This window comes from Fusarium phalaenopsidis (genome assembly GCF_050370095.1).
Source record: "Fusarium phalaenopsidis strain FUZ10S chromosome Unknown contig_32302, whole genome shotgun sequence".
NCBI classification, from domain to species: domain Eukaryota; kingdom Fungi; phylum Ascomycota; class Sordariomycetes; order Hypocreales; family Nectriaceae; genus Fusarium; species Fusarium phalaenopsidis.
The window spans coordinates 3,420,943-3,447,431 of record NW_028145405.1 but is presented as its reverse complement, the minus strand read 5'-3'; the positions used below and the strand labels follow the sequence as shown (position 1 = coordinate 3,447,431).

At 54.2% G+C, this 26,489-nt stretch overlaps 7 protein-coding genes across 7 annotated transcripts; 6 read left to right on the top strand and 1 right to left on the bottom strand.

Moving 5' to 3' along the window:
* Positions 1 to 5,376: 5,376 nt before the first annotated feature.
* LRP88_08435 (uncharacterized protein) lies at positions 5,377 to 6,758 on the top strand (the record flags this gene model as incomplete). Its single annotated transcript, XM_083244941.1, has 3 exons — positions 5,377 to 5,798; positions 5,854 to 6,533; positions 6,751 to 6,758. 3 exons carry the CDS (start codon positions 5,377 to 5,379, stop codon positions 6,756 to 6,758), a joined length of 1,110 nt encoding a protein of 369 aa, XP_083099435.1.
* Positions 6,759 to 7,107: 349 nt separating this feature from the next.
* On the top strand, positions 7,108 to 8,086 carry LRP88_08434 (rRNA-binding ribosome biosynthesis protein UTP23; the record flags this gene model as incomplete). Its single annotated transcript, XM_083244940.1, has 3 exons — positions 7,108 to 7,195; positions 7,245 to 7,334; positions 7,383 to 8,086. The coding sequence occupies 3 exons, from the start codon at positions 7,108 to 7,110 to the stop codon at positions 8,084 to 8,086; spliced, it is 882 nt and encodes a 293-aa protein (XP_083099434.1).
* A 1,010-nt stretch (positions 8,087 to 9,096) lies between these two features.
* LRP88_08433 (TMCO4 family protein) lies at positions 9,097 to 12,546 on the top strand (the record flags this gene model as incomplete). The annotated part of the gene is made up of 3 exons (XM_083244939.1): positions 9,097 to 9,504; positions 9,661 to 11,133; positions 11,185 to 12,546. 3 exons carry the CDS (start codon positions 9,097 to 9,099, stop codon positions 12,544 to 12,546), a joined length of 3,243 nt encoding a protein of 1,080 aa, XP_083099433.1.
* Positions 12,547 to 15,574: 3,028 nt separating this feature from the next.
* LRP88_08432 (uncharacterized protein) lies at positions 15,575 to 16,829 on the top strand (the record flags this gene model as incomplete). Its single annotated transcript, XM_083244938.1, has 2 exons — positions 15,575 to 16,022; positions 16,084 to 16,829. 2 exons carry the CDS (start codon positions 15,575 to 15,577, stop codon positions 16,827 to 16,829), a joined length of 1,194 nt encoding a protein of 397 aa, XP_083099432.1.
* A 714-nt stretch (positions 16,830 to 17,543) lies between these two features.
* LRP88_08431 (DUF846 domain-containing protein) lies at positions 17,544 to 18,330 on the bottom strand (the record flags this gene model as incomplete). The annotated part of the gene is made up of 4 exons (XM_083244937.1): positions 17,544 to 17,701; positions 17,787 to 18,070; positions 18,125 to 18,173; positions 18,234 to 18,330. The coding sequence occupies 4 exons, from the start codon at positions 18,328 to 18,330 to the stop codon at positions 17,544 to 17,546; spliced, it is 588 nt and encodes a 195-aa protein (XP_083099431.1).
* Positions 18,331 to 18,855: 525 nt separating this feature from the next.
* On the top strand, positions 18,856 to 19,875 carry LRP88_08430 (Pyruvate/Phosphoenolpyruvate kinase-like domain-containing protein; the record flags this gene model as incomplete). The annotated part of the gene is made up of 2 exons (XM_083244936.1): positions 18,856 to 18,901; positions 18,959 to 19,875. 2 exons carry the CDS (start codon positions 18,856 to 18,858, stop codon positions 19,873 to 19,875), a joined length of 963 nt encoding a protein of 320 aa, XP_083099430.1.
* A 5,585-nt stretch (positions 19,876 to 25,460) lies between these two features.
* LRP88_08429 (RNA recognition motif domain-containing protein) lies at positions 25,461 to 26,296 on the top strand (the record flags this gene model as incomplete). Its single annotated transcript, XM_083244935.1, has 5 exons — positions 25,461 to 25,480; positions 25,534 to 25,652; positions 25,703 to 25,835; positions 25,920 to 26,149; positions 26,202 to 26,296. The coding sequence occupies 5 exons, from the start codon at positions 25,461 to 25,463 to the stop codon at positions 26,294 to 26,296; spliced, it is 597 nt and encodes a 198-aa protein (XP_083099429.1).
* Positions 26,297 to 26,489: the final 193 nt, after the last annotated feature.

Genomic DNA, 26,489 nt, shown 5'->3' with positions numbered 1-26,489 from the left:
ATTCAACCAACAGGTTAGCACCAGGACGGGATGAGGTGAGATAATATGGCTTCCCGGGGGGCCGAGACCAGAGGGAGGGAGAATGGAGTCCGGCCGGGTCGGGTGTCCCTTGGGCTCAGGGACCCTGCTGAACGAGCTGCCAGTAGTCCCCTGAATGTGCTAGCCCAGGGAATTTTGGGCCGGCGCCAGTGGAACTTGGCCCAGCCCGTGGGACTTGTGTGTTCCCCCGCCGTAGCGAGAACGACGCACGCCCAGAAGACCCGACTTCCCCCCCTGCGGCGGGTGTCGCAGGCGGCGGCGGGGAGCGTCAACTGCCCGTCCAGTGGGCGCCGGGCAGGGACCGCTAGTGCCACCGGGTGGACGCTCTCTGGTCTCGGCGCGCACGTCCACCATCTGCTGATGGCGCATGCGAAGAGGCAGCCCTGGCGGGCGGACAGGGCCTGAGCTGGAATGGGATTCTTTTACGAATGCACGAATACGCACCTCGATTTCGACCCATGTTGACGAAGCGGCCGGTTCAACCGGGGCAGATCTGTGAGACAGGAAATGAAAATCGAGGCAGTTAATCCTCGCTCGCTCGGCGGGAAGGGAGAGACAGCCAATTGACCCGGCTGCGCGCAAGGGATGCCCAGAGCAAGGGGAACGCCGAGAGATGAAGGGGTTGCGCCAGCCACGACGATGACGATGTGTGTTGTCGTACACGGATGGACAAGTGTCTTTGATAGTTAATTATTGCTTGTCCTCGAAGATCGGCCAAGTCAGGGCGAAACCGAAACCGACAGACAAAAAAAAGTAAAGAGAGGCCAAGCAGCCCTTGCGTTCTTGGGACGTGGGTGGACGGTTAACGTTATTGTACGTTGAGACTCTAGACTCCCTTTGGGGCTCGGCGCCGGTCTGTATCCATCAAAAGGTGGTGCTCTGGCGGATGCGTCGGACGACTGGCATGTCAGTTCTTAGCCGTGCCAAGGGTAACAGGACATCCAGGTCGCAATCTGGCAGTCGGGACGCAATGGACAGGCGAGAGCGACTGCGATACACGGTAAGACAGGCGACACAGGGCTTGGCTCTGCTGTAGCCGGTTAATATAATCACTGAATACGCGGGACGAGGTGGCCGGCGTCGGGCTTGGAGGATCGTCGTCGGGTCGGTGGTGGTGGGGGTGGGAATGCGTCGTCGCGGTGCGTCGGTGCGTGCGTGCGTGCGTCCTCCGGAGCTGCGGGCTCCCGTAGCTTAAATCTGTTGGAGGAGGCTGGCAAGACCCAGAGCCAGAGGTTTTTCTTGGAAGGTGAAAGAAGGAGGGTTGTCCCAAACCAAGGTTTTCTATGTCGCGATGCTCGGCCGGCGCGGGGGTCCCTCTTTTAAATCTTGCGAGCTGGAGCACGAGACGCGCGGAGCGAGCGGGAGGAGGGTCCAGTCCAGCTGCGTGCGTCTTTCTTGCTTGCTTGCTCCGTCCGTTGATGGGATGGTCTGCCTTTGAGTGACGGGCCAAAATGTTGGTCGACTAATATGGCATACGTCACCGACGAGCGGCCGCGGGCTGGGCGAGAAGTCTAAGTGCACGTCCAGAACCGAACGCCCTCACTAAAAATGACCCTCTTTTCACCGAGTGGGCAATAGCAATGTCGGTGAGTCGAGTGACAGACTGGCTGGATGCGACAAAGGATGGTGAAAGCAGGGGCCGGGCCAGAAACAGACAACAACTAAGAGGTTCACAAAGGAAACGACAGAACGAGGCCGGAAGAGGGAGATGTTACATGTGTGGGAGAATCACCAGGGAGGATCATTGTTTCTCTAAATACTTTTTTTGGTCGTCGTGTCAAATACGCCTCTCATGAAACGAAAATAGTCACAGAAACGCAGAGCAGGTACGAGATCGGGTGTGTGCCTTCCCTCTCCGAACGATAGAGGCGACTGAGTGGACAACAGAGAAATCTCATGTATAAGCGGGCTGTTTTCCTGTATGCGATTCGATTGTTAGAGAGATGCCACCCAACCATCCCAGCACTGGCCCCAGTTATTCATGATCCAAACAAGATCCAGACGTGCGTGGTGCAACATGAGAAGACGGCGCGTCTGCGCATCTTGGCGCCAGCTATTCCAAGTTTCATGACGCTTTTCGAGACGGCTTTTCCCTGGCCAAGCACGCGATACACCAGAAGCCAAGCCATGGCACGGCACAGCAGAAGATGGTTAATGGCAAAAGCCTTTCGCTCTCGCTCTTGTCTGTCTCACAGAGTTGCCGGCTGTAGGTTGGTTACCCTGCCGCTGCAGTCGTTGCCGCCGCTCCACTGAGGCCGTCGTCTTCATCATCGCCCAGAACGAGAAAACGAGAAGGCTTGCCAGCAGTGGCTGGGGTCCCAAGAGGCCCCCCCAGTCATGAGGTGGAGTCCCTCCCACGATGGATGGCATGGATCGCTGTCACTGACGCCAGTTCCCAATCGTCGGGGCTGTCGGTCGTTCAATGCTACTACCGCCGTCCCCACGCTCGAGCTTCAGCGATCTAGAGCCAGCCACTCCGGTTCGTCATCAGTTGTGTCGCATGTTTCGCGCTGCTACCGTCGAGTCCGCTTCACTGGGCTCGCTGGCTCACTGCCGCGCTGGTCGAAACCGCGCCGAGCCGGGGTGGAAGCCGGCTCTCGTATTGCTCAGTGGTGTCCTCTGCCAAGCCTCAACATCATGTCTCTCGGTGACGCTGCTCCACCATCCCGCTGTCTGTAAGTGCGTCTCGAGGCGCCTGAATGCCGCTAGAACGTCCACTCAGCGCGACAAGGGGTCCTGCAAGGCGAAAAAGCGGGCTCTGATAGTGCTTCTATATCTGCTCTAGCTTCGGGTCATGTAAAGCTTGGCACACCGTCGAGCAGCCTTTTTGTCAGAATGCGTTTCTCGTCTTGCGTCAGGATATTGGATCTACCTTGGCAATTCCACGAATACTAGACTTTGAAATGAGGTGTGCTTGGCGGCTTTTCCCTCACCTATTGACTGATTACCCAGCTATGTGAGCATAGGTACTATCTCCAAGCTCTTCAACAGATAGATTTTCATGTTCCACGTCGTCACTCCTACTGGGGTGGTCTGGACCACGAGCGGCCGCCAATCCCACATCCTAGCCTGCGCAAGGGCTTCCATGGAAACAAACCAGGGGTCCTCTCACACAGAAACAAACCTGGAGAAGGTCAAGACAACGATTCAAAAGTCAGAGGAAAGTACCTCTGTCCCGGATTCCAAATTGTGGAGGCTGTGCGTACTCTCACCACTTGGCAACGGCAGGATACGCAGTCGAGTCAGTACATGCGGCATGGCCGGAGGGAACCCTTGGTGTCCTCCGCGTTGTTGTTCACCCTGAGTCTGACGGGCGTGTCATGCATCATGCGGCGTAGAAATGCATCCAAGATCACCGCATCTTGGTGCTCTAATTCCCACACAAACATGTCAGGGCAAGATTAATCGCCAACCCACCCGGCAACATCGGCTTCCCCTTAACCATGCATGCTCACTCAGCCGCCAACGATCCGCCCAGAGTTCCAATCACGACAGCCCTGGCGTATACGCTCACCGGGCGGTTAACATCAAAGGCCAAGTGCTTGCGCGTCAAACAATGGGGAACTCGTCAGTCTTGATTGTAATCGGCAATACCTTCAAAGTCTGTACGTGCTACGGTACAAGCCGGCAACCCCCCCGTGCCATCAGCCAGGTTCCACCTTGTTTGATCGTCAGGCATTTGAGAGCCGACAACTCACTCACCCTCTGGTTCAACCATACTGTACGTGCTACGTATATGATACAGACAGGCGCTCATGCTTGCTGGGATCACGTCTGCACGGAGGTCGGCATGATCGGGTCACCCGGCGCTACTGGTGCAAGGTAGAGAGAATTTCAAGATGGCACCAAATTGGGAAATGGGCCTCCTGGCTCCAGTTGAATATCACCATTTATCCCAACCCCTTACGTCATGTCTTGTAGTTGCTCCCAGGGGCCAAGTTCAGCGATAGTTCTCGTTCATTTGAACCAGGGCATTACGATGTAGTATGGCAGAAAAATATGTGTGCTCGCCTGGACTTATACGAATATTCGTCAATAATACGATGCAACAAAACTAACCCCCCAATTCTTAAAGTTTTCGCTTCATCATGCTCAGTACGAAAACTCTCTCAGTAGCATTGTTAATTTGTGGTAGAAGAATTTATCCGTCTGCATGTGCCCCCAATATTTTCCTGCCTACCGTTGAAGCGCATGGAACTATGGGCTGTAGTGTGCAGTTATGGGACCCTCCCATAGGAACTATCAAGGACTAGGATAAGACGTGATGATAGGAGTCCCAATAAAATGCGTCATCTGGCAGTCTTCATTTCATCGTCGATGTTGATGGCTTGCTCAAGGGAGTGGGGGACGCCAATATCATTAGGGCGCCTTGTGGTCGAGCATCCTCCATTCTTGGCATTGGATCCAATGCTCGATCCTCCGGATCTGGTTCAAACAAGGTGCGGCACTCTTCCACACAGACACACCTTATTTGTGATCTTCAAGTTGGCGTTTCATGACGTGTAGAAACTCACCTTTTGCGGCTGGCGACAACACGTGGTGCCTCCAAATCCAGACTCCAGGGTACTTCCATTTGATACGGCTTGTTGTTCGTTGTGGTTTTTGTCTTTGACCGCAACAGGACTGCCACTTTGGGTCACGCAAGATCAGAACAGTGGCACATTGCTACATGAGACCCTCTCCACCATGGCTGCAAAATACATCCATCATTGACATCATAGAGGCTTCTTGGCTCTACCGGCTGTCCAGCTTCCCCAGATAATCATCTCCCTCAACTGTTTCTCAGCTGTTGAGAATATGGGGTAGCTCTAGGTTGGGCGAGAGGCGACGCCATGTGCCGCTCTGATTGGACGCTGCACCCTCACGGACGATCCCCGAAGCTCAACTTTTCGAGGACAGCTTCTTACAAAAGCAGCAGGTCGACCGCAGGCCACAGAGGAGCCCGTCCCCCCTCAGAGAGCGTTATAGGGGCAATTTTTACCATGAGCCCCTCGGCTTAGCCGTCCCTTTCTCGGTTGGGGTCAACAAGGGGCTCGGTTTCTAGCGGGAGAGGGCAGCATGTTGCTAGTGTTTCTGAGCCATTGGTCGCCCTGACTCAAAAGTTGTCTCTCTTCTGGATGACGCCCTTTTTCTGGTGCGGTGCGGTATCGGGCTTATCACGTGTCCTTGTCTGTGATCTCAGCTACCTTGCCTGGTATCTCGCGAGTCGGTCGCCCAGACCACTCCTCGGATCGCTACCTATCTGTGGTCATCTCTCTTGCAGAGAGCAAAGCAGCAATCCCATCACAGGTTGCGGCCAGCAACTCCACGGGGCTGCGCCTGGCTTTCACAGCTGGAATGCCCAGTCCACCATCTTCAACTCTGGCGGCCCTCCCGACAACCTTCCTACCATCGCTCACGGTGCGACGCCTGGCACACACGACGACATGGCGACCATGTCGCGAGAGGTGGTTCGCTTCCGCAGCGACACCACTTTCACATAACCCTCCCGTCTTGCCCTTTCGATTCGAAACTGGCATCGGCCTGTTCGCCAAACGAACGCCCCGCCCGTTCCCCCCGCCATTTCTCTCCCCTCCGTCTACGTCCTTCACAGATCCTTTGAGTACGCATCACCAGAGCCGCGACCGTCGCGCCTTCGTCAACGGAGAGCTCATCAGAGGCAAGACAAACGGCGACGATGCTGTCTACGCCGACGATTATTTCATCTGTGCCAACGACGGTGTGGGAGCCTGGGCGACCCGTCCGAGGGGGCATGCTGGGTACATTGCCGGACAACTTCCGAGGTTATCATAACTTTTACTGACCTCGGTGCAGACTCTGGTCAAGACTGATTCTTCATTTCTGGTCGGCCGCTATCGAGGAGCAGCGCATCCGCTGTCTCTCATCGGAGCCTCCCCAAGAACCTGACCCCATTGCCAGTCTACAGATAGCGTACGAACAGACCCTCGAGGCGACAACGTCGCACGACTGCTTAGGTACAACAACGGCCTGTGGCGCGCAGTTGCACTTCAAAACCTGCCCAGACGACGAGGCGCAAACATCGCCTGTTCTCTACGTAACTAATGTCGGCGACTGCAAAGTCATGGTCCTCCGGCCAAGTGCCGAGAGGGTGATTTACAAGACGGTGGAACAGTGGCACTGGTTCGACTGCCCGCGGCAGCTGGGGACCAACAGCCCCGACACGCCCACCGGCAATGCGGTTATGGACAAGGTCGACCTAGAAGTTGGCGACATTGTGCTTGCGATGAGCGACGGGGTAATCGACAATCTTTGGGAGCATGAGATTGTAACAAGGATACTCAAGAGCGTGAGGGAATGGGAGTCTGGAGAGCACGCAGAGGCCCACCAGGGTGATCGCACTGGTGGTCGCAATGGAGGGATGAGGATAGCGGCGCAAGATCTTATGGCTGCTGCAAAGGAGATTGCCGTGGATCCTTTCGCCGAAAGTCCATTCATGGAGCATGCGATCGAAGAAGGCTTGGCGAGTGAGGGTGGTGAGTACTGGCGCAGTTTGCTTTGTCGAAGACAGCCCGACTAACATGAGTAGGAAAACTTGACGATATCAGCGTTGTCGCAGCCCTCTGCGTAAAAAACGAGATTTGACGCCAATAGTCTCTTTGCTGGACAACTGAGACGCTCTACAGGGACTTGCAGTAGACTTGAGAGAGTGTCATGTCATGTGGAATGATGCTCCGACTACAGGGTATACAGATAATTGAACGGGCGCAATACGGGATCGGATAGTACTTATAATGAATGATGCTTCAGTCGGATTTAAATTACATAGAAAGAAGTATACTAAGATCAAGATATAGCAGAGGTATACAAACCAGAAGAGAGCTGCAGCTTGACATGATCATGGCGAACCGTCGGTGTTAGTGGGATAGTGGGGCATGCAGGAGAGGAGCAACCATGGATGGGCCCGCCTCTTATCGCACGTGCCGCAGATTGGCCGGTCGAACTGATAAGAAATTTATTTTCTGTTGCTCGTCTTCAACGCCGTCGCATCCAGCTTGTTGAACCTCAGTCACCTACCTTGTGCCCTATTCCGCCAATCACGTATCCAAAATGAGAGGCAAAAGGTCGAAGCAGTACCGGAAGCTCATGGAGCAATTCTCCATGACTTTTGGTTTCCGCGAGCCGTACCAGGTCCTCGGTGAGTTGTCGCGACTTGCGCCTAAGAAGATGAAGCTTACCAAATTCAGTCGATGCCGAGATGGTGCAAGACTCTTCTCGCTTCAAGATGGACCTTGAACCAGCATTGTCGAGAACGGTCCACGGAAAGGTTAAGCCCAGTACGTCTGCCAGCAAAGCGAGTCCCGAACGAGTACTAACAAACCCAGTGATTACGCAGTGCGAGATTCGAAAACTCTATGCCAAGAAGAACGAACCCGGTGTGAGCGCAGCCATTGATCTAGCAAAAACTCTGGAGCGAAGACGATGTGGTCACCATCCCGACGAGTACCCCGAACCGTTGAGCACGCAGGAATGCCTTCGATCCGTTGTCGACCCCAAGAACACGAACCAGAACAAACATCGCTATGTGGTTGCCAGTCAGGATCAGGATGTGCGAAGAATGCTACGGGGTATCAGAGGCGTCCCTCTGATCTATATCAAGCGAAGCGTCATGATTCTGGAGCCAATGGCCGACGAGAGTGTACAGGTCCGAGCCCGTGAAGAGAGGAGCAAGTTCCGCGCCGAGCTCAAGAATGCTCTGGGCAAGCGAAAGCGAGAAGACGGGGACTCAGACGATGAAAAGGACAAGGTTCAGGCTGGCGATGGAGAGGCTCTTTCAACAGAAGAGCAAAAGAAGAAAAAGAAGAAGAGTTACGGCACCAAGGGACCGAACCCATTGTCAGTCCAGAAGTCCAAGAAGAAGCAGGAGGGACAGTCACGAAAACCAGCAGGATCCGAGAAGAAGGAGGACACACAAGAAGCCCCTGCCAAGAGAAAGAGACGGCGGAAGAACAAGGCTGCCACTTCAACGGCCGAGCAAGGAGAGGCCAAGGCTGAGCCTGTCGAGGCCACAGGGGAAGCGGAGAGTTGAGGCATGAAGTGAAAGATCGGTTGCGGCAGGATTCCAGGACAGGAATGTTGATGGAGGGGCGCATCACAAGCGAAGAACGTGTTCATATTGGCCTACTAGGAGGAGTATTCGCCGGTACAGATACCCGAGGAATATAGCACAGGCGAAGAAAAGGCCAAGGGGCGTAATCAAAAGGATCTAGATTTTGTCACGAGCGTGTAATCCTAAAATGGAAGTCAAGATTATCTCATACGCCAACCAACAGCTAGAGCTTATTGCCCACACTAAAGGACCAAGATACTAAGACGGCTCTCGGCAAGGACTCATTACCTCGGGCATTTAATGAAAAAGACATCAAGGGTCGCGTGAGGCATGTGAGTGCGAAATTGGCCGGGGCTTGCAAGTAATGGCATGGAGTCGTGAACTGAAGTGATGGGAGACCCATCATGCCATCCATGGATCCATCCTAGATGCATGCCCGCCCCCACTGCAAAACTCACGAAACGTCCACTAAGCAGCCACTGGAAGTCCCGCCAGCCGCTACCATCCGCCAGGACCACCCGCCGCCGACTCAGCCATCCGATGGGCCCACCCCACCTAATGTCAAGTCATCCATCCTTCTTGGAGTCCCGTTAATATAGGAGGTTTCTGAGAGAGGGACGAGGGTTCATAATTCCGCCCTTCTTTCTTACAGCAAGCCTGCTCAATCCCTGACATCGGGGGGTGGTCTATCTGGTCGATTCACCACCTACATCATCCTACTTTACTCGCCAATCGGCCCCCAACCCTGACGAGAGTCTCTTGTCTCGCAGCTACCGCGAGGGCCAGGGTCCGTCTTCAGACTACAGCAAGTCCTCTGGGTCGAATGGTGACAGACCGCGGCCCTTTCGATTCTCTCGATATCCGATCCTTCTCAGATCCTGTGTCGGCTTCTCAACGATCTGTCTCTGTCCCAAAGAGAGTCCCATTCGAACCACAGACGCCACACGTCACCCCGAATAGTGCTAGGACCCGCCGACCGTCGAGACATCATGACTACACCGGCCGTCGAAGTGGATGACTTTGGCCTCCCCATTAGGCGTTATCCCACTCCCAAGAACGATGCACCTGTCGAGCCGATCACAGAAGAGAAGGGCAGCCCGGCTACAAATGCTGTAGGCGGTGAACAACCGAAGGCTCCTGAGGAGAAAGCAGACAAGACTCCGACCACCGCCGTTCCCGCGGCCACGAAGCCAGTCGATAATGACGATGACGACTTCAAGGATGCCCGCTCTCAACAGCATACACCTGTCGAAGAACCAGCATCGAAACCGTCTGCTCCACAGGAACCGCCTGCGCCGGTCGAGTCCAAGCCTGTGGTACAAACAAAATCCCCTGAGCCAAACACGGCATCCACCAGCGACTCCAAATTGAAGGAGCCCGCAGAACCACAGACTGAGGCGACCGAACCCTCGAAAAAGCCTGCGAATGTTGAAGTACCGGTCGACAAAGATCAACCATCCCATGCCACCGAGTCGAAATCGAATCCTCCATCTCCCACAGCCGCTCGAGGCCGCGGGACCAGCAATGCTAGCCACCGAGAAGGCGTGTCCGAGTTTTCCCACCAGCACATTTCTACAAAGGTCGAGGAAAAGGAGAACGAAGACGATGGGTGGCAGGAAATGCCGTCATATGCCAGATATGATATGTATAATGACGATAACAAGTTGATTGCCAAGGAATACGACCCCGAGGAGGATGAGAAATATGGCTACGCAGGACTTGGAGGTGCCGGCAAGGGCTATACCCGTGTCCTCGTAGACGACGACGCCGAGTCGGCAACGAGCATGGACGACAATACACAGTACCTTTTTAGACCGACCAACGGAACGAGTATGGTTGACGACGATGAGGGGCGTGATGCCATCTCCCAGATGCAAGCAACCAAGGATCTTCTCACGGAGGGACAGAGAGTCGCATACGTCGGCTTGGTACGTCTGGAGATTGTCAAGATGGTGAAGGAGGCAGAAACCCTAGAGACAACCAGGAAGACGAAAAAAGAAGTGAGCCTCGCATCTGAAGCCATGATGATGTGGGGACAAAAGATGATGCTCCGACTTTACGCTCATATGGAAATCAACGAGGCCGAGCAGGTCATGATCGAGCAGCTCGCTGATCATGGAGTCATGCCCCAGGACCTGTCGCCGGCACTCAACACCAACGCGAGAGTGGCGAACCCCATGGCCGACAGCGCCTCAGGAGGCACCTCGACGCCTGGCACGCCGTCGCTGTTCTCGGGAGACGAGACGCCGACAGAAGCCCCTCCACCTTATGAGGCCCCTGACGTCGAGGAACTTCCCGACGTCAAGACTCCCTCGCAGCTTCCAACAACTGCCAAGATCGATATTGACCTCCGTTGGACCGTCCTCTGCGATCTGTTTTTGATTCTAATCGCGGATTCGGTCTACGACGCACGCTCAAGGGTTCTGCTGGAGCGGGTCGGCCAGAGCCTTGATATCTCGTGGCTTGACATCTGTCGGTTCGAGAAGAAGGTCACGGAAGCATTGGAAATGCAGCAAGCCGCCGAAAAGGAGAATTGGAACGAGGATGAGCATACAGAGGCCCGCAGAAAGAGGGCATTGACTCGACGTTACGTTATGATGGGCCTGGCTACCGTGGGTGGTGGATTGGTAATTGGCCTCTCGGCTGGGCTGCTGGCACCCGTCATCGGTGCTGGTTTAGCTACTGGCCTGACGGCCATCGGAGTGACGGGTACGAGTGGTTTCCTGGGGGGTGTTGGTGGTGCAGCCATCATCACATCGGGTGCAGCGACGACAGGAAGTATCATCGGTGGCAGGGCGGCCGGCCGAAGAACCGGTGCAGTTAAGACGTTTGAGTACCGGCCACTGCACAACAACAAACGTGTCAATCTTATCGTGACCGTTTCGGGGTGGCTGACGGGCAAGGTCGATGATGTCCGGTTGCCTTTCAGTACAGTGGACCCTGTTATGGGAGACCTTTATTCAGTCCTATTCGAACCTGAGATGCTTCGAAGTATGGGAGACACCATTAATATCCTGGCTACCGAGGTAAGTTCTATAATCTCTTGTAAATGAACAAGCTTGTCTAACGCGCAATAGGCCCTCACTCAGAGTATCCAACAAATTCTGGGTGCCACCATTCTGGCCGCTCTCATGTCGGCGCTCCAGCTCCCGATAATCCTTACCAAACTTTCATATCTCATCGATAATCCATGGGCAGTTTCTCTAGATCGAGCCACATCTGCTGGTAAGATTCTGGCAGATTCCTTGCTCGAGCGTAACCTGGGAACTCGCCCAATCACGCTCGTCGGATTCTCCATCGGAGCCCGAGTCGTCTTTTCTTGCCTACAGGAGCTATCTAAGAAGGGCGCGGTTGGTATAGTTCAAAACGTCTACATGTTTGGCTCGCCTATCGTTGTGAATAAGGACGAGTATATCCGAGCCAAGACGGTGGTTTCTGGTCGGTTTGTCAACGCCTTCAACCGCAACGACTGGATCCTGGGATACTTGTTCCGACTGACGAGCGGAGGCATCCGTCGAGTTGCAGGTCTGGCTCCGATCGAGGACATGCCTTGGATTGAGAACATGGATGTAACGGATCTCGTGGTGGGCCATATGGACTATCGGCAACAGATGCCAACCCTGCTTATGAGGTGCGGATGGTCTGTCGAGAGCGAGGAGTTTGTCGAAATTGAGGACCCGGATCCGGACAATCACGCCGAGCGACAGAGGGAGCTTATCAACGAGATCGAAGAGGCACGAAGAGAGCTAGAGAAGGAGGGAAAGTCGAAGAAGAGCGGGCGGTTCAGCTTCTTTGGGCGACGAAAGAACGCAGACAAGCAAGACTGGGAGATTTACGACGACACGAAAGGCAAGGGCGAGGCTAAGGGCGAGGCCAGCACCAAGGATGTGGACGCCAACCAGGGCGTGCTGTTTGATATTGATGCGATCAGGGCAGAGATTGCCAAAGACGCACGCGGGGACAACTCAGAGGAGATCCAAGTGAGGGAGATCAAGTCAACGCTGCCTCCTATGAAGTTGGATATGGCGTCGATTCCATCGTCTCCGGCGGCTGCCAACAGTTCTCGAGACGACCTAACTGCAACTCGGGACTCTCGCGAAGCTGGGGTATCACAGGAGCGCTCGCGAAGTTACACGCCAAGTTACACCAGACAAGCATCGCCGCCAGACTATGGCGCAGCGTATGGTGGAGGATTTGGCTCGGGACATGGCAATGCATACGGCTCGGCCCGGGATGAGGACGAGATCCAGATGACGTTTGATACGTCGTTTGACGATCCTCCACGATCGACAACAGTGCCACCAAAGGAGGAGACACCGAACCGGCCAGAGATCAAGTCATCTCATACGCTGCCAACCATGACCATACGAGACCCCTGGAATGACCCGGATGATGACGACTTTGGCAAGGAGAAGGAGATTTCGATGACATTTGCGTAAACCTGCCAGACTGGAGTTCTTTTATGGGCGACATGAGCGGGAGACAATCAGGATGACGGGATGGGGCAATCTGCACCTATCCGAAGGCGTTTCTTGGTTGATGATGGGTGAGGAAGGGGATGGATGTTAGATTCCCGGCCAGCCTTTTCAAGTTTGTTCGGAGGCGTAGCTTATTTTTGGATGTTGTCGCGATCCTTGGAGCAAAACAGGCCTGGCATTAGTTTCATATCTATGTGGTATGAGCAACGAGCAGATGAACAAAGCAGCAAGCAGTACAAGACAGAGAAGATATATCATACCCACCATCACATATAAAAGGTTCGACGGGGAAGACATTGACCAATCATGGGGAAGATTGTGTGATGTGGATGGTAGCCTTTGTTTTGCGGTCGAGTCTGGCGGATCTATATTAAGCATAGGTAGGCATGGATGTCACTGGGCACGTTTGATCCTCCTTTATTCACCAGTTCGTTACACGACAAGTAGCACAATACACGTGTCCCACGGGCCTTGATCCATGGCATTGGCAAGGGAACAACGAGGCTCGAGGGGAGGGGCTAGATCTACACTGGGGAGGGGCCGTACGACAACGGTCGGTGGCGAAAGAGGGCGTTGAAGCGAGAGCCGACAGTGCAAGGTAACGCAAGAAAAAGAGGTGTTCCAAGAGAGCGGCTGAGTGTACAAAAGTGCAACAGCATAGCCGAGAGGTAAGAGGAGGAAAACTCTGTTGCCCGAGTGAGGCTTTGCACATGCCATGGCTTGTTGGATTGGTCGAGGGGGAGGGATGGAAGCAAGGATGGCAGGCGATTCGCCAGCCAAGACGATATGGATGGGATATTCTCAGCAGCTTCACACTTGAATGGGTTGGCCTCTCTGATGGTGGCTCCATTTTCTTCTCGAAGACGATGCTGACAGCGGGAGACGAGGACTGGCACTGTCCTCCTAGCCTCCCTCCGTCCATCGTAGTTGGACGACGGGTTAGACGACGGATGATGGACCTACAGTACACACGGACAACTCGGGGGCGGCGAAAAACAAAAACCGCAGACGCATGCTGTTGGATCCATCCCATCCCTCTCTGATCCTGCGACCATCATGTCTGAGGCGTCAAGCCTGATCAGCGGAGATGGGATATTCTAGGCATGGATGTTCATTTACCGCACCACCATGACAACAACAGACAAAGAGGAGATCGAAAGGCCACGAGATTGGATCAGTCGTCGATACTTGATGCCGTATTGGAATCAATTCATTAAATACCCCGACCGACAGAACCGAACCAAACCAGGTCTCGTTCTCTCATCAGCAGGAGAAGAGCTGACGGGGCTTAGCGCCAATAAGTGTAAGACGACGCGCCGACCATTGAGCAATCTAGCGGACGCCCGTACTGTACTCGAGGTGGAACCCCCCTTTGGGATTACTTTCAAGCCTTTCCTGTCAGCCGCACCGGGGATCCAATTGGGCTGGGGTACGGGTGGGGTGCTCCAGCGCGGGCGTTTCATAGGGCAGAATCCCTTTTTGTGGAAGGCAGTCGCTGACCGGGGCTTGCACCGCCCCTCCCCACTCTTTCCCTCTCCAGCTAAGGGTTGTCTTGCCGTAATATTGGGGGAGGTACCTTTAAGTAACTTGGGCGTATTAAAAGGTTCAGTTGGCTGATCAGTTTGATGGTTGTTTTTATTGACATATCCAATGGATGGCTTCTTTCAAAACGTTCATCTGCACACACTGTCTAGATAAAACGCTCGTCAGAAAAAAGATGCGCATGGCTGCAGGTGTTACATGTTTGCACATTTGATAATTCCCGCTCATTCTCACAGGTTTTTCTCCACTTCCATGTCAGATCCAACAAAAATCCATGGATCCTTTTCATTCCCATTCCTCGTCAATCATCCGAGAACAGGCTCATTCAGCGCCTAGTGCTTACCGATACACTCCGGTACTTGTGGTTCAAGAATCCAAGGGTTCTGGTCCTCTCCCTCCAGGGTCCGCGCAACGCCCCCAAGCCTTCTTACTTGGCTTATTTTGCATCTCAGCTGAGGGATGGGCTGTGTTTTTTTCCGCACCTTGATGAGACGGTGAGAGACGGACGGCCCCGAGCCTCGTTGTGAACTGGGCATTGTGTTGGCCAGATATCTTGACCGCGTAGCATTGACACGACATGTTGCAAACCCATCTGCGTTTCAGAGTTGATGCATTAGACGGACGGCGGATACATGCCAGGCTGTAGCTGCCCGTTGCTTTGCACCCGTTGATGAGCGACATGCACTAAGAGCCCACCATTGTCTGGTGTCCGTTGCTGGTGAGTCGCCGTGATTGCTGTAATCGGCTTGACAGCCTGTTGGTGGTACTGTACCCTTGCCCCGAGGTACCTGGTTGTACATTCCGCGGTGGTGCCTCGTACAGGGTCTTACTTGCCGGGCTGAAGACGCCTGGGCTTGCCTGGGCTGGGCCACCTCGCGCTTGACCTGTATCTGGATGGTTGCTTCGGGGGAAGGAGGGATGGAGTGTGGTGCAAGCCCAGCCCAGTAGCCCAGCCAGCCCAGCCAGCCTGGCTTGCCGCAGCAAGGTCACATTGGCCCCGGCACCCCAGTCAGCCCAGTCAAGCACAACCAAGCACAGTCCATCCCATCCCAGCCCGTAAGGCCCTCGCTCGCTCTCACTCTCACTCTTCCTTGTCTTTGTTTCCTCCCCTTCGCCTTTTTCGTCTTTCATCGATCACCGACAAACACCAATTCTCCCATCCGTGGTGATCTTCTATTTCGCTGTCCTCTGGGACCAATAGTCCCATCCTCTGGACCTGTGGTAACACCAATAAACCACCACGAGAACGAGTTCACGATCACGACGGCGAATCCTGGAGTTGAGCCTCATCACTGGCCGAGGCGTGTTGGGCTTTTGAGCGAGCGGAGCGTACGAGTCTTTGGGCGACAAGGCCGAGCCGAGAAAACGTGTGAAAGAGTTTCCACATTAGAAGGATAGCCGTTTCGAAACCCGACATTCACTCGACTTGATCGACAACAGACTCAACATGGAGGCAGTGACAGAGACCCGTATCAAGGATGATGCCAAAGAATTGGCTGCAAATCCCAGTGGTGGTGGTGGTGGAAACAGTAACTTAGAGCCCGTGCAAGAAAGCGAAACTGCGACCACTGGCACAGCTGCTGCTGCAACAGAGACTACCAAGGCAGACAAAGGTGGTGGTGGTATGCCGGAGACCAATCCAGAACAGGGTCAACCCGGCGGCTTAGATTCTGGTGGCAGCGGCCAGTCGACAACATACGTCCAATTCCCCAGTGGCGACTACGTTCCCGTCTATTACATGAGGGCAGGCACCGCCGCCATCAAGTACAGCACCAACGACATCGTTCTGAAGAACATTTACTGGCAAACAACCGGCTCAGATGGCGGTAGCATTGCCAATGCCACTTACAAGTCGGGGGATGACAGCCCTGAATTAACCAAGGGGTTTGAGCAAGGTGCGTTGCTTTGACTATACTATCATGTGTGTTTTTGCTTGCTAATTTATATTCCTTCAAGTCACCGACGACCAACTTACACTCTTGCTTGATGAAACCGTTCTGAAGGGGTACTTTGACAAGACCATGGAGATTCTGGTTGACTGGGAGTCCGAAGACAAAAAGTTCACTGGCAACACTCGTTCGCTCTACTTCAGCGTCAGTAACAAATCCCAACCCGACACGACGTTGCAGGAGAAAATAGCGGAATCGGCCAGCAGCGAGGGATCCCTCGAGACGACAACCGCAGCGACAGCCACCTCCTCTGCTTCAGCAACAGATTCTGCCTCGAGCTCTGGAGGAGGAGGAGGATTATCCACTGGTGCAAAGGCAGGTATTGCTGTGGGTGCTGTCATTGGTGGTCTCTTGATCATTGGTGCATTGGCCTTCTTCCTCCTCCGCCGACGTCGTCGCAGCAAGCAGCTCGGCGAGGATTACACCTCTCAGCAAGCGTACACGGTGGACAAGGAGACTCACGGTCGTGCTACGGATTCACCCAACTCCCCCTACTCGGATGAGAACCAAGTTCAGCCCGTCGCACTCCAGAATATCAGCCACGACCACGAAGAGCAGACGGCGCGCGGAACTCCTACACCGAACAACCTCCCTCGCACATCCACGGGTTCCCGCAACGCTCCTACGCCCCAGGGCATGTCATCCAATGTGGCTCACCTGGTCGAGGATGGCATGACAGCCGAGGAGATTCGGAGGCTGGAGGAAGAGGAACGAGAGCTGGACGACGAGATCGAGCGTGCTGCAAGACGGTAGTGCCGCTTCGCTTTGCTTCGCCTGGGCAAGGCCGTTTGTTGCCTGTCGACCAGAGAAGTCGAAGGGCATCATGTTTTCGCGCGTCATTGGGCTTGGAGTTCTGGATCGTCACTTTTATCATTCCTTGTCGGGTCGACCACTCGTGTACCCTGCTTGATTCGTTCGTCGTCGTAGCGTTGCCACACGTACCTCGCCCGCTTGGCCGAGGTGCCCCTGCATGGCTAGCTGGTTATGTGTTTGGAGAAATACCATGGATGTTCTGCGAGATGATGAAGAGTAAAAAATCTATCAGCTCGTTTGGATGTATATTGATGTAGCGTTAAGAAGTATGGACTCAAGTTATGAGGGTAATATTACACACTTTGGATTCACTAATTTCGTCTGGCCTGCCTGTCAAATGGTGGCACTCAGACTTGTTCCTTTCAAAACGTCTATAGGCTTTCTCATACAGAATATGGAAGTAATGAATAATTGGTTGTACAGTCGTACATATTTTGCCTATACCTAGGCGCCGAAACCGCCGAAATCTTGCCCGTAAAACCGCAACCCGATATTGATGACACCTCATTCCCTTACTCTACAAATTGGATGGCCCCAATGACCCTGCTCGTGGACAACGAAACACGTCTCCTGTCTTCTTTTCAACAGCTCCCTCGAAAGGCTAGGAATGGAAAAAAGTTTGCCTCGAGGGGGCCAGTGTGTGCTGACATTTAATCAGCTGCGCGAGAACCAGTTGCTAACCATGTTGCTCGCGATGCTGCCTGCCAGGTTGCTGGTGCCAAAGGCGCTGCCGGCGAGGTTGGAGGCGTTGCTAAACTTGTCGCAGCGGGAGAAGGCGAGGGTGTTCATGATGGTAAGGACAAGAGCGATGACTAGAGGGGGGGGGGGGAGTTAGCAGGATAATTCTGGGGAGAAGGTGAAGCTATTCGGAGCTTGAATAGGGAGGATCAAACGTACTGACGAGCGGCAGCCACATGAACGACAGCGACACGAGCGCCAGGATGGCCATGATGACCCAGAGCATGGGCTGCAGGTACAGAGCGAGCCAGAAGAAGCGGCTGTCAGTGGCGTTGACCACCTTTGTGCCGGGCTCGCTGCTCTCAAACACCCACTGCGAGTCGCCCGTCTGGGGGTCGACCTCGTTCCACCACCGGAGGCCGACGAGGCGGCGACCCGCAATGTTCTTGATGTAGTAGAAGTCGGCGGCGAGGAGGAGGATGGTGATGATGAAGATCATGATCCTGAAAAGGTGTCAGCGTCTTTGCAAGGTTTGGAGGGACTTGGTGTAGACGCACATGCTATCTGTCAACAAGAGACCACCTAGAAAGTAGACCAGGATGCTCGCTGCGTTTGAACATGGTCAGCAATTGCGCCTTTGAAAGCTGTCGTCAGAGGAAAACTCACCTATCCGGAAAGCGAGAAACGTCAGGAGCGTGATGGGATGCGCGCTGAGGCGCCAGCTGAGAGAGCCCGCGGCGGGCTGTGGTTGCGTGGCATCCATGCTTTCAACGATTGTTCTGGATACAAATTCGGCGACGGAAGAAGAGAGCGCTTCGTATGCGCGAGGCGATTCGGGCTCGTTCGTCTCTCGATGTGCGTGTGTGTCGTGGGTAGCGATTAAAGTGGTTGAGTTGAAGCTACCTGTTCATCCCCCGTAAGCTGTGGCCTTGAGCCGCGCAACGGTTGGTCCTTAGTAAAGGGATGATGATCGGGAACCCCTGTCTGATACGGCCCGTTGCGGAAGGCGGTCGCATATGGCACAATTCCACAACGGGAAGCACCCCAGGTACCCTCGGCCGGCGGGCGGACGTCATGAGCTCGTGCGGGTCCAGCTTCGGCGTATAAGCCGTATCCGAGTCGGCATTCAACCTTCTCCTCTTCGGCGTCTTGGTATTTGACGCTGAGTAGTAGTTGTTATAAACAGCCCAACATCGACGCATATAATCTATCCAAGCTTTGTAGCCCATCGCTAGGAAACAACCTTCCAAATCACATCCCAATCAGAGGCCCCAAAAAGACCGTCATCATGGCCGCGCGATCTGCTTCCATCATCCGCCGCTCATTGCTATATGGTACTTTACTTTTGGACCCTTCAATTCTTTGAAACTGTCACTGACTATCCTCTCTAGTTCCGGGCTCATCTCAAAAGATGCTCACAAAGTCCCTAGGCATGCACTCAGATAACGTCACATATGACTTGGAAGACTCCGTTACCCCCTCCCTCAAAGACACTGCCCGGAACCAGCTGAGGGACCACATCTCAGGCCTCAACGCCCGGCCCTCCGGAATCTCCGAGCTTGCCGTCCGCATAAATGCTGTGTCAACTCCATTCGCTCTGTCTGACCTGACTGCCCTCGCCCCTCTCCGCCATGTTGATGCTGTCGTGGTTCCCAAGGTCAACTCGGCTGCTGATTTGACCTTTGTAACCGACGTCCTCCGACACGTTGCTCCGGAGCGTCACGCACCCGATGCGGAGAATCCCATCAAGATCCTCGCCCTCATCGAGTCGGCACGCTCCGTCATGAATCTCTCCGAGATCTGCAAGGCATCCCCTTACTTGAGTGGCTTTATCTTTGCTGCCGAGGATTTCGCCCTTGATCTGTCCATAACTCGAACACCCTCTTTGACCGAATTCCTATACGCCAGGTCTGCCATTGTTACTGCTGCCCGTGCTGCTGAGCTCCCGAGCGCCATTGATCTTGTCTGCACATCCTACAAGGGAGAACAAGGTCTCAGAACACTCGAGGAGGAATGCGCTGGAGGCAAAGCCATGGGCTTCAACGGCAAGCAATGCATTCATCCCACCCAGGTCGAGGTGGCCCAGCGCATGTTTGCTCCTGACCAGCAGGAAGTCGAGTGGGCTGTTAGGGTGTCAATTGCTGATGCAAAGGCCTCTACCTCCGGAAGAGGTGCATGGACGCTTGATGGTAAGATGATCGATGTTCCTGTTGTAGGGAAAGCCAACGCCGTCATCGCCAAGGCAGAGCAATGCGGTATCGATGTCGAGGGCTTGCGGACGAAATGGAAGGACCAGGAGCCTGAATAAGGAGAGCCAGTTAGCCACCTCTGTACATGTATCGCCTCTCAAAGTGTCGAGTTCATGATCCTAGCCCTAGAACCGGTTTGGCCTCCAAAATGAAAGCATTTCGGCTTCTGCTTCTGCGCAGTCTTCATCCGTGGCGGTCCTTCCCAAGAAACGCCTTGGTGCATTAAGAGGATTATCCCAGTCCACAAACGAGCCCTGACGTCCTTGACCACTGGGCTCCCATTGCTGGAGAGGGGGTTGCGAATTCCTCGAAACCAGCCTTGTTATTTCACTGGCCTCGAAATTGTCACCACCCATAGAGACCCCATATGGATCTTGTGGTCCATACCATCTCTCCATTACCTCATTTTCGATTCTTTCGATGAACTCCATCATGGTTTCTTCACCATTGTATTGTCGAAACACTCCAGGATCTTTCTCATTGGAGAGGAATTCATCTTGTTCATAGATCAGGGGCTCCGGCCTGGCTGGATACGGCGTTGGGATAGGTGTGAAGGTGGAAACCCTATGATGGAGAGATTCTGGGTGCCGTGTGCCAAAATCTGATGGAGGTGCTGGTGTGCCTTGGTACCTCTGCCAGTCATAGTGCCTTGGATGCCTCGTTGCATGTTCCCAAGACTGAGGTGTTGAAAGTCGCTGTGGCAAGGGTTGAACTGAAGGACGGTCTTTCCAGAGACTTGAATCTGGGCCAATGCCAAGGTCAAGGCCTCGGTTGGCGCTGCTGACATAGTGATGGCCTCCTTCTGATGTTTCAGAAATGGACTCGGGGCGTTTTTCAAAGCTTGAAACTTTGTCGGCTTGTTTAGAAACTGAACAAGTAGGGGCCTGGTGCCATTTGCCATCTGTTGCCTGATCCCCCAAGTCAAGGCATTGGGATGTCTCGGATGTATTTGGGTTGTCAACTTCAACTCTATTGGGGTCTCCGCTAGGCGTCGAAAGATCTTTTGATTGCTGTTCCGAAGTCAAAGGATTGGTTGATAGTGATGTCCCAGCTGCTGTGCTTTGGTGACTGTGATCCGCTGTCACTGGGAGCGGTTGGTTTGGTCTATCTGATCTCTCCATTCCAGGACTAACCATCACTCCTCTGTCTTCGTATGATACGCACCTGTGTGGATGCGATTTTGAGGTCTCGGCAGGATCTGACGTGTGGTCATTGGGGTCAGGGACAGTCGATGGCTGTTTTCGACGATGCCCAAGTCGAGACAGAAATTCTGTGCCGCTAAAAACTCCTGTGTTAATGAGCTCTTCAGGCACACATTGAGGTGTTTTGGAACCTCGGACAGGCACTGCCTGGTTTACCGATCCTGAGCGGCCCTGTTGAAGTAGAGATGAGCTTTTGCCTGGCATGGAACCATGGCAACTCTCGGAACTGATGCCGCGATATCCAGATCCCCACGAGCTGTTCTGTGATGTGGGTATTGCCTCTTGCGGTTGAGTTGCTAGTCTCCCATCTCCCACGCTTCTTGAAGTTATGGTGCTAAGAGCTGGGGTTGATTGGCGGGAGCTCGAGGGATGCACGGGATGCCTCTCGAAGCCGTTCCTATTCCCCTCTTGTCGGATCTCTTTACTATTCCTGGCACTATGTCTCTTTGCCGGCTCTTCTGGCTTCTCTAAGAAACGCATTTCGTTGAACCTGAGGTCGCCAACTACATCATAGTAAGTAAAGGAGATCCAACACGGGCAGAGCTACACACGTTCTCTTCCAGCATAGACAGAACTTCGAACATTCGAGGACATGCCGGCTCGAAGCTCGGGATCCAACTAAGATATGGCATGTTAGCGTCGTTCCCAGCTTGCGTTTCCTGTTAATAGATATTACATACAGTTATCCTAGATGTTCCGAGAAAACTTGATGTAAAGTTGTCCATGACGTCTCGACTCGAACGAAGTCGAGATTTCTTCGCCCGGGTCTGTTTTCTCGACCCTTTCGCTTCGCCTTTAGCTGCTCGCGCTCTTCCGTCATCTCGTTTCCTCGAATCATACCGATCAGGTCGGGTTTTGTGTCGAGGCCGTCTTTCGAAAGCAAAGTCATCGGAAGTAAAGTCGGGGGATTGTTGACGCTCTGGTGACCGATGTCTCTTTCTGTTTTCCTTATCAGACCCCATCGCCACGGATTCTTCGTATCCCCCTGTTGAATAGCTGTCATTGTCAAATCTTTCGGGGCTTCTGGGAATCGGCTGGTCTCGATCAAAGCGTCGTTCTCCTTGCTGGCGATTATGCAAAGGGATGGGTGCAATGGGAAGATTATAAGGACGCCAACCTAACGAGCGACTGCGATCGAGATCTTGGTTGAAGCTGTCTTGGTGATTGGTGACCTCGTCCTGGGGCGATGTATGACTCAACCAAGAACGAACAGGACCAAAATCTTCGGAGCCGACCTCTGGGACAATTTGCGCAAAGCTCCTGGCAGGGCCGTGTTGGTCTTCATGCCATGCATGTGGATGGCCGCGGTCTCGATGATAACTCATTCAGGTCGTCTCAGTCAAAAAGAGGGATCGAGGACACAGAAAGCAAAGGGTTTTAGGGGATACCCAGAAAACAGGATCAGGAGTGCATCGTGAGAGTTGCTCATCGCAAATCTTGAGCGAACTGAGCAGCTATCACGGTGCAAGGTTGCTCTTGCTGCCACTTGCCTCGCTAGGGGTGGAGAAGAGAAATCTGGGCAGGACTTCTCCTGGGTAGGCAAAAGGGCAGGAAAGAAAGTTCATCGGTCTTGAATTCGAGAGCACCTTCCTTCCTATTTACCTAGGTATCTATCTGCCAATGGAAGGCTCTCCTGAGAAAATGCAGATGGGCTTGACGGGGAGGTGCACCTTCCCTTTAGATTCTCTTTAGACGATACCCTATCCCCACCGACTGTGCCTGGCTGACTTCTGAAGTTTCGATTGAATTGCATCAAAACATTATTAATCGCCTCAAACATCAAGAAACAAACTTTTTTGTCTCCCTTTCTATCTACCCAGGTTGCTATCATCTTTGTCGCAAGTTGGAAATTGCGGACATGTTGCATCTCTTTACGAGTCCTTCCCTTTTCAGGATCTTCACCGACAGCAGGTCCCGCATGGTCGCGATTGAATGCCCTGTCGCAAGTCATGTTTCACCTGCAATTCACCCAGGCATGCGTTTCGTGTACTCGGCATGAATACCTGGCATGGAAGAATACCCATGCCATCGGTTTCAACTCGAATCAGCCGACAATGCGTAAAGTTTCAATCTCCGTTGGGCCAAGCGATGAATGGTCCCTGAGATGGAGATGGACCGACACGGGTATTTGTCTTGGCGTCGAGTAGGGGGCCAGATCAACCGGCTAAGGCGCTGCCAAGGTAGCATCGCATCAACGCTTAATCTGGCGTTTCAACGCGCTGCATCTGCCAGCACAACCGTTGACACGGATTTCGCTTACGAGTCTCTAATTCGTCCTTAACTTGGTTCTTTGCAGATTTCCGCGACAAGGCACCAAACCAGAGCGGTGGGCAATGCGGAATCGCGGGGACTGCGGTGGGTTGTGAGGCCCCATCTTTCCATCCCGTCTCCAGAAAGCACAATACGAAGGAGCGCGAGACTACCCCTTGGCACACGCGTGTTTCATGCGATGGTTACGAGTCGGAGTCATCGGGGCTCTGGGGTGGCTTGCATTCGGTTTACCGCCAAGCTGATGGTTTCCACGTCGTCGAAAGATGTCGGGACGCAATACAATTCCAGAGTCCGGATACTGCTGGTTTATTCAAGCATGGCCCATACTTGCAGCATACCCTTGCCTCGATCTCCCCTCCCTCCTGCTGCGGCCTTCCCGGCTTCTCGAACGATCTACAAAACGGAACAATCGATGACAACGATGGTTCGCAGACGTGTCGTTCTATTTATTCCCCATCTCGGCTTGTTGGACGGTGCCGCCGCCCCTGAATCAATGCCCTCCACCACCGGGTGGAAGAGGGGCAGCACGTGTTTGAGATAGGTCTCTGGCGAAGCGGGGCTCGAAACAAGATGGTGAAAGGAGAGCACCAGCATACGAACAGGGCGGCACGTTCAAGGTCAGGCACGGGGACGGGGTGCGTGGCATCTTTGCGGCATAGGGCAAGCATGAGGGAGAGATTCGTCGTTGCAACAAGCAGGTCTTGGGTATCAATTCTTGGACGGATGGCGGCCAATTGGCTGCATGTGGCAGGTTTCCAATGTCTCTCATTCACATTGTCCATGGCGCAGGCCGGTGTCTTGTCCCGATATAAGCTACCTACCAAAAGCGCAAGGAGCAAGGACCGGGATGCTGGGGCATGTGGGTTGAGGGGGCTATGCGAGCAACGAATGGAATTGGCGTAGAATGATGGGAAGGGGCAAGATCATCGGGCAGTTATGCTTGGCCTAGGGGCACAGAGCTATTTGAGCTAGCCGCGGTGCTTGGCTTTTGCGTGGAGAGGCTGCTGCCAGGATGTGGAGGGGGGCCGTCGTCATCACAGACCCGCATGAGCGTCCTCTCATGCCCTTGGACGCCAGTGTCTGCCCCCCCATCGCCACGGTGAGGTTGGTGGGCATTGCGTTCCCCCTGTGCTTGCCGTGCGTGCTTGCTTCTTCCGCCTAAAGCTTGTTTGGAAGAAGGGCCCTGGGTCCCTGCCAGTGCCAGACGCAGACGACGAAACGTCCATCCATGGCCCATGCCCATGGCACCCCGGCCTGTCGCGGTGACGGTTCACCCAGCACTGCCTCCACGGATGAGCCCACCGGAGGATCGACGGGAGGAGGGAGACTTGGACCTGAGCTATAAAGGATGGCGGAAATGAAGCGAGCGAGCGAGTGAGCGCCATCCATCTGCATGTGCTGCTTGACATTGGGCTCGCCTGTTAGGACCAAGACCAACTAATCCAAGCCCAGCCCAGAGTTGAGTCTAGAGACAGGCAGACGACAAGATACCCCTGGCCGGCATCGTCATTCAACGCCGGTACCGATCCGGACTACAGATACAACGTGCCTAACCTTGCCTCGCTGCAGGGTGCATACATAACCTCCACGGTCACGCTCCGCCCGCGCCCTCAAAGACCCCTCTCGTCCTTTTGTCTGTCCTGTCGTCTAAGCTACTGCGTCCGCACCATCTTCCCGTCTTTGGAGCTCCACTCTCATCTTTCTCCCTGAACTTCAAATCCGTCCACGTTTACCTGTCAGCTATCTCGATAATTAGCGCACGAGTCCAGCTGCTCCGGTGCAAGATCGAGTGCGCCTTTGACAGAGCTGTCAGTATTCATACCTGCTTGAGGCAATATAGGTATGTCCTCTCGCTCTCCGCGGCTTCCTATTCTTCTGCCCTGTCTGCGACTGTGATTGCGATTGCGCCGCCTGCGAATGTAAGCGCGCGCTTCCAGTCGAGGCCACGCGTGGTTTGCAAGCAACATGTCCCTTTCCATGGCTGTGACGGCAGAGTCTGTCTAGCTATCTACCTCTCTTTGATAAAGACGAAGATGCGCAACTCTGATTCTCAGCCTCACGGTCTTGCGACGTCTTGCTGATGAACCGCCGAATGCCGGAGAACCGGACCGTTGCCGTTCTTTGAACCACAACTAACACTTGGACAGACTCGAGACCCCACGATATCCATCATGTCGAAGCTTTTTATCGGGTTTGTCAAATCACCATGTGAGCGGTTATCGCATTGTGCTGACCCAAGATAAGTGGCCTAGCATGGCACACTGAGGAGGCTACTCTTCGCCAGAAGTTCGAGGAGTTTGGCCCCGTCGAGGAAGCTGTATGTGACTCCGTTCCTTTCTTCTCCCGCTGGCAAGGCACTCCTGGTTCTGCATTCTCTTGTGGCTCTGGTGCGAGTGCTCGCTAGAGTACGTAGCGGCTTCTAACAATGGACACGGAAAGGTTGTGGTCAAGGACCGCGATACCGGCCGCAGCCGCGGCTTTGGATTTGTGCGATACACCCAGGAGGGAGACGCCCAGAAAGCCATCGCCACCATGAACAACGTCGAGTACGAGTCACTCTGTTTCCTCTTTCCGATGGCAGATTCGCTGTGATCGACCGCCTGTTGGCAGTGAGGTCTAACATGTACTAGGTTTGACGGACGAACGATTCGAGTTGACAAGGCATCCGACAACGGCCCCCGAGGCGGATTCGGTAGAGGCGGCGGCGGCTTTGGACGAGGCTTCGGAGGGCCTATGCCGTACGGCATGGGTCCCCCTGGACCCGGCTACCAAGTCCCACCCCCGAACATGTACGCTCCGATGCCGTATGGTCGTGGTTACCCTCCGCCGCAGCAGCAGGCTTACGGCACGCCTCCCCAAGGTATGTTTGAGTGATGACAGCCCCAGGCTGCCCAAGGCTAATTGCTCTATAGGATTCGTGGCGCCGCAGTTTGGATACCCCGACCCATCTCAGCAGCAGCTCCCTCCTCAGCCCCAGCAACCTCCCCAGGGCGGACGAGGCTATTAGTCGACTGTAGCTAGAGGCGCATCAGGAGTGGGCCACGAGGGCCGTTCAGGGGGCAGGAGAGACATGGCGAGGGTCAATGATTTCGACGAGTTTCGGCACCTGGGCTTTGCGAATCCTTTGTATGACTGGATGATTAGGCATCGGTGAGCACGCTGGACGCAGAATTATACCCGGGCACTTGGGCTGAGACATG